We start from the raw sequence: 6,727 nt of genomic DNA on the forward strand, positions 1-6,727 counted from the left end.
CAGTAGCATGTTATATGCCCATGGCCCATGTGTCTTTCCCATGTCTCTAGCATGAACTAATTCAGACCGGTTCTGAGTGGTACAAACTGGTTCAGACCGAATCTGGCGAGTTAAAACAGGTTCTGGCCGACTGAAACTGATTCAGTCCGGTTCAAACAGGTGGAAGCTGTTTCAGAGGCAAGATATGTATCGGACACAGAGGACATAGAAATGGATTATTATCTGTTGTTGATAATGTGTGTGGTATCCACCACTAAACCGGTGTGAAGTGTCTTCATGTTGGGTAAAGTTACTTTACAAGCTAAGTGATGTATAGTGATTTGAATGTATAAAATAATTTTTTTAAAAAATTTTAAATGATCAAACTGAAAACCAAAGACCTATCTCATGACACACTGAAATGGAATTGTGTTTCTTTTTTACTGCGTTTTCTTTTTAGAAAGGTTTTTTTGAGGCATAAACATCATGTAGTAAAATTGACATTTTTATTGGATGATCCTAGATGCTTTGACGATGCTTTGGGGATCACGTGGGCGTCACGTGGGGGTACCTGGGGGGCAAGTGGGGATACGTGGGTGTCACATGGGGATCATATGGGGGTCACATGGGGTTCATACGGTGGTCACGTGGGCGTCACTTGGCAAAGTTCTAGGATCGTGTCCTGAGGCTTCCCTGGGCCCTCTGGAGGTGCACGTGCCTGTGACCCACTGGGCCGAGAATTGTGGGGGGAGTTGAGACCCTGGAGGGAATACCCCTCTCTCTCTCTCTCTGTGTTTCTCCTGGAAGCAGTAAATAAATACACTTTAAAAGAAAGCCTCAGTTTACAGTCAAATCCTCTAAAAGCCTTCCCTAGTTCTCAGGTCTCTGGGCTTTGGATCCCATTGCCTTCTTAACAGGACACATTTTTGTGAAAAAAAAAAAAAACTCCACCGAGACTTTCCTGACACCCTCCTCTCAGTCTCGTGGCTCCTGGCTTATCCTCCTTATTCCGCACGCGTGGCCTTGTGCACACGTGCTCACACATGCACGTGTCATCTTAAATGTCAGTGGTGTTGCCGGGACCCCCTGCCCTCCACGCCTCCCGGGAGTGCACTGCAGCGTGCGCCTAGGACACGCGGGTCCCCGGGTGGCTAGTGTGAGGACATGGCGTGTATCCACTCTGTCACCTTGCTCCTCAGCACCAGCCGCCGTCTTCATGTGGTGCTCGTTAGGGGGACAGCCATTTGGGTCAATGTTGAAGGGAAAAGGGGCCGTACTGGAATTACAGAGGAACTTCATGTCATCTTAGTGTGGTGCATTCCCCAGAGACTTCTCCAGAGGTATTCCAGTGTGGAAGGCCATTTCTTTCCTAAAAAGTATTTATTGAGGCGGCTCTCGTAGAGGCAGCTAGCGCGGCTGGGAGCGCTGAGCCCCCGTTGTGTGAACAAGCCAGTAGGGGTGCCTAAAGGTGACCCCAAGAATCCAAAGGGCATGCTGTCTGCTTATGCCTTCTTTGTGCAGACCTGCAGAGAGGAACATAAGGAGAAAAACCCGAGGTCCCTGTCGTTGTGGTGAGTTTTCTAAGAAGTGCTCCGAGAGGTGGGAGACCATGTCTGGGGAAGAGAGGCCAAAATCTGATGAAATGGCAAAGGTGGATAAAGCTCGCTGTGACCGGGAAATGAAGGATGAGGGACCGGCTCAGGGAGGCACGAAGAGAAAGGACCCTAGTGCCCCCCAGAAGGCCACCATCTGAATTCTTCCTGTTCAGTGCAGAATTTTGCCCCAAGATCAAATCCGCCAACTCTGGCATCTCTATTGAGACGTGGCAAAGAAGCTGGGTGAGACGTGGAATGACTTAAGTGACTACGAGAAGCAGCCTCCCGTAACCAAGGCCGCCACGCTGAAGGAGGACCAGGAGGATGCGGCCGACCATGAGTCCACAGGCAAGCGTGGTGGCGCACAGGGTCCTGCCAAATTGCCAGGGAAAAGGTGGAAGAGGACAGTGAAAAAGATGAGGAGGAGGAGGAGGAATAAAAACAAAGCGTTGCCCTGTCTCTTGTGAATCCCTTAGCGTAGGGGAGCCGCAATCACACCTCTCATGGGAGGCATGTCTGTTGCCCTCACTAGGTTTAATTGCACCATTCGATCGCGGTCATGTTGTTGCTCAAAGTGCTCTAGAAATCGTCAGTGGTTTCCATGAAGTGGCCATGGGAGTCCGCAGCACCCTGATGCTGTATCCAAGTTGTACCTAGTTCCAAACATGTTTAAAATGCAAAGGCACTGTCGTGTTGTCCTCACTCTGCACTTCGCTGTTGGTGTGGCAAGGCATTTAAAGACGTTCCTGACATTTTTGTTACCCTGAGTTTGCGAGGTGGTGTTAACTATATGGTTATTGGCTAGAAACCCTGAGTTATCGATTGTCCCTATCTCGGGTCTGTAAAGAGAATAGAACAGCCGTGACAAATTCTATGCTCCTGGCTTGGTAGAGGCTGCACGAAGGGCGCCCATCAGAGGGACCGTGGTTCAGGGCGTGCATGGGGAAGCTAGGCCTGTTGGCTCTGCGGTGGTCTCTGTGTAAGCGTCAGGGTGTCTTGTACACAGTGACCTAGCGTTCTGCTGCCATAGCTGTGGAGAAGGGGAGTCGGCTGGCATGGGAAGGGTTTGGATGTTTGTTTTCCAAATGCTTTAGTAGTTTTGTGATAGAGTACTAAATTCTTAAGTACTATGTTAAAATATTTTTATTCTTCTGTTATATGAATTTTACACTAAATACACTTTTTAGGCAATTTAGATTTATTTTCATTTTCTCATGAGCATAAAGAGTCCCTGAAAATAAGTTTTTTTTGTCTATTAAAGAGATCCTAATATCTCTCCTTCAATCATATTTAAACCCCACTTCTAAATTGTGAGAGGATCTATACTGACATTACTTTTATCATTTTTTTGTAGTTGTTTTTTTTTTTTTAAGGTTTTTGCCACAGGGTGCATGCTTCTGCCAGGGAAAGTGAGAAACCATACCCCAGAGAGCTAACCACTCCACAATCCTTCTCCTTCATTCTCATCTTGGGATTTGAGGCACATACGCACACCCACCCAGCATAATTTTCAAGCTGCCAGGTCTGGGACTCGAACTGAGGCTAGCTGTGTGGGGGTCTAGTTATGATACTCAGATTCACTTTAGCACAAGTTATTTCACATTAGCTATTGGAACACAGCAGAACTGGGACAAAACTGGTTATTGGAGAAAGACTGGCATTCATTGAGATTGAGATCATTAGGGCATCGCATTAATTTTCCACTTGTCATCATTAGACACTGTTTGCTGAATTGGAGAGTATGACTTGATCACCTCTATTCTCACAGTCGAGTTTAATTATTTTGGCGTATGTTAGCAAGCCCATGAAACTCACATCAAAGAAGCCTTACAAAAGCAAAAGCCAGAGCAATAACATGGACTCACATGGACTCTGCATCTTACCTCTCAGATGGGCCCTACACTGTGACAGTGAAGTCTTCCATGATCTTTTTCTTTTTGACCTTGACAGAACCTTGTGCCCTAACTTGGACTTCTTTCTTCTTGCTGTCTTATAGTGTGATACTTGTTCCCTGTCCCTGGCAGTGTCGTCAGAATCTTTAGTATGATTTACCAGGTTCATAAATCATGATGCCTGGCACCTGTCTGTATCTCCAGCTTTGTTGTTTACTGTTCTGGGCACACAGGACACTCCAGCCAACCTAAGACGCTTCTCATCTCTTCTTCCTTGTCCTCACCAAGTGACACAACTCTCTGGAACGTACTTCTCCTCCTAATTCATTGTCTTAAAATTTCTCATGGCTCGAAGCCAGACAGTGGCACAGCAGTAAAATGCAATGTTATTTGAGACTAACCCACACAAGAAGGTTCCCAGCTCAAGTCCAGAGACCTCCCTGAGTTCACTGGGCATGCACATCCCCATGATTCCAGGATAGCCAAAGGTGCGGGGTAGATCACAGCATCAGGATCCTGTTGTGGGTGCTGTCTGACTGTCTTTCTCATGGAAATACTAAATAAATAAATTAAAATTAAAATTTTTTCTCTTCTCTTTTTTTTGTATTATTAGTATTAATTGTTAAAAGGTGAATGAGAGAGAGAGAGAAAACCCTACCATCACATATTTTTTCCTCCATTTCTCCATCCCATCAGGATTTTGGGTAGACGTACACATGCTCCTGGTGTATTTTTCAAACTGCTAGGGCCAGGATTCAAGCCAGGGTAGGCAGTATGGGTTCCAGGTTTTTATGCACAGCATTTAATTGCTGCCCTATGGGGCCGGTCCATTTCTTTCTTAAGATTTTTCATAAGCATAGATGGACTCTGTAAAACTTTTTCTAATCCTCTAATTTTTTCCACTGAGTCAAGAAGCCATCTTTTGAGGTCAATTAGCACACATGCTTAGCTCTAGCCTACTGTATGTCACGGTCTGCTTGCTGGTCTCTTCTACCTCTGAGTCTAGAACAGGGACCATGTGTTTCATCTTTCTGGCTCCACACCTAGAACAACAAATAGAACAGTGAATGTTTATTGGATTAATACCCAACATTGTGCCTTTGTTTATATTTCTCCCTTGCCCTAAATTTCTTTGTCCACCTATTCCAAGTTTTCCCTTTTCCCAAAATCTCACTCAACTTCCATCTCTCAGTGAAACCCTTTCCTTTTTCTCCTTTCCTAGAGCATGTGATTTGTACTTTGAACAATTTATCTCATGAGAATCTTGTAGGCCCAAACCAGACTACATGACCCTCTAGGAAATACTTACATCTTTATACTTCTGCACAGCTTCATGAAGGATACATGGAAAGTCCTTAGCACTCATTGATTGATTTGTCTGAATGAGGAATAAAACACTATAGAAATAGGGTAGAGGGTTTGACTCCTTCAAAAGAATAATGATCTGTACAAGGCCACAGCACCATTTTAAAATAAAATAATTCCCTTTGTTTAATAGAAGCACTGTCATCACCACCATCATCATCATCATTATTATTATTTGCCAAATCAAACACATCTATCCTGAAGCTAAGAAAACCAATAAGACTAGTGACATGCTTTGAGTGCATTTATTAGTCAGAACACTGGTCTATTACATGCTCAAGTCTTTAATATGCATGAAACAATATTCTCTGATGCAACAGATGATTAAAGAAATATATTAAAGCATTCATTCTGAATGAAAATACATGGACAAGGTAATTCCCAAGGCTCAGAGCAACTACCGGGAGGAATATAAGCTGAAGTAGGTCATTTCTCCCCAGAGAAATTCTATGGAGATTGCTTTCAATTTTTGGTTTTAAATCTAAGAAGTTGCAGCATAGAAAGTTGAAAAATAAGGTTTCTGGCATGTTCATATGCAAGCTGTTTTTTCTCCCCCCCCCCCTCCAAGGGTGGGGAAAAGATGTAAGAGAGCCTTTTCTTTTCTCTGTGAAGACCACTCATTGATAAAATTGTCACAGAACTGATGTCTCATCAAAGCACCAGGAACTGCCCATTTGCCATGCTAGACTACCAGCTAGTTAGCATCCTTAGTTAAGCCTCTGACCCTCCCCATTTTTAACTGACAAATAAAACTTGTACGCATTTATGATATACAATGCGCCATTTTGAAAAATGTATATATTGTAGAGTGGCTAAATCAAGCTAATTAACATATTCATGACCTCACATCATCTTTTCTTTGTGATGAGAATGCTTACCATCTACTGCCAGCAGATTTCTAGAATATAATACATTGATTTTAATTATAGTCACCATGTTAGCCCCTTCATCTTTCTGAAATTCGGTTTTTTCATCTTTCTAATAGGAATAGGAACATCTTCATTGCTTATTTCGCATTTTCATGATGGAGTAGGGCCAAGAAGTTGAATAAAATAAGAGGTAAGAAATGTTCAAAGTATATTCAAAGGCAAGACATTAAGAGTAACTTGTTCCCACAGTCTGGGCTCCCCTCAAACTGCATTTATGTGGAACACATGTATTAAATCATGAGAATAACACCAATATATCATTAATGTCGGCTGAAAGCAAAATCTTGCTTTTGTTGCTATGTTGTCCAGGCCAGCCTCAATCTAATGAACTTCCTGCTTCAGCTTCCTGGAAGCAGGGATTACAGGCACACACCACCACGCCTGCCTGTGAGGACCAGGAATCAAATGCACCACACCTCCCATGTGGTCCGAGCTGGCAGAGAAGAGCATCTTAACTGTTCTGTGTCAGGGCCATTTATTATATTATACTTTCTATCACTCTTTCAGAGTGTACTCCTACCTGTCTAAAAAAAAAAATTCTGCAAAATAGGTGTAGCATTAGGCCTATAGCAAGCTCATATATCTCGTGTTTGCCTTGTTTTGGGACTGCATAATTTTCCCTTGTGCTTGATTTAATCACATGTCATTTGGTTTATCATGGCCCTTCCAGTGGGACAAGATGTGGAGGTAGAAGACAGTGATGTTGATGATTCTGGCCTTGTGTGGGCCTAGGCTACTGTGTGTACATCTTTGTTTTCACAATAGTTAAAAAAAATTTAAACAAATTAGAAATTTTCAAGGAGCAGGACCAGTAGATGGTGTAATGGTTATGTCACTGGACTCCCACAGAGTCAACTGTGCTTGGAGTCCCAGACCTGGTGGCTTAAAATTCATGCCAGGCATGTGTGCATGCATGCCCAAGATCCTGAGAGGAGAATGGAGAAGGGATTGCAGCATGGCCATTCCT

The 6,727-nt window shown here is 43.6% G+C and overlaps 1 protein-coding gene across 1 annotated transcript in view; it reads left to right on the forward strand.

Moving 5' to 3' along the window:
- Positions 1–5,893, forward strand: part of SLC35B3 (solute carrier family 35 member B3) — a 48,023-nt gene extending 42,130 nt beyond the window's left edge. Inside the window, exon 9 of the mRNA XM_014591052.2 lies at positions 5,817–5,893. Within this exon, the coding sequence (XP_014446538.1) occupies positions 5,817–5,878 (62 nt within the window). The 3' untranslated portion in view covers positions 5,879–5,893. The remainder of the gene's footprint in view (positions 1–5,816) is intronic.
- The last annotated feature ends 834 nt before the right edge of the window (positions 5,894–6,727 follow it).

This window comes from Tupaia chinensis, unplaced genomic scaffold (genome assembly GCF_000334495.1).
Source record: "Tupaia chinensis unplaced genomic scaffold, TupChi_1.0 Scaffold000048_1, whole genome shotgun sequence".
Taxonomy (NCBI): domain Eukaryota; kingdom Metazoa; phylum Chordata; class Mammalia; order Scandentia; family Tupaiidae; genus Tupaia; species Tupaia belangeri.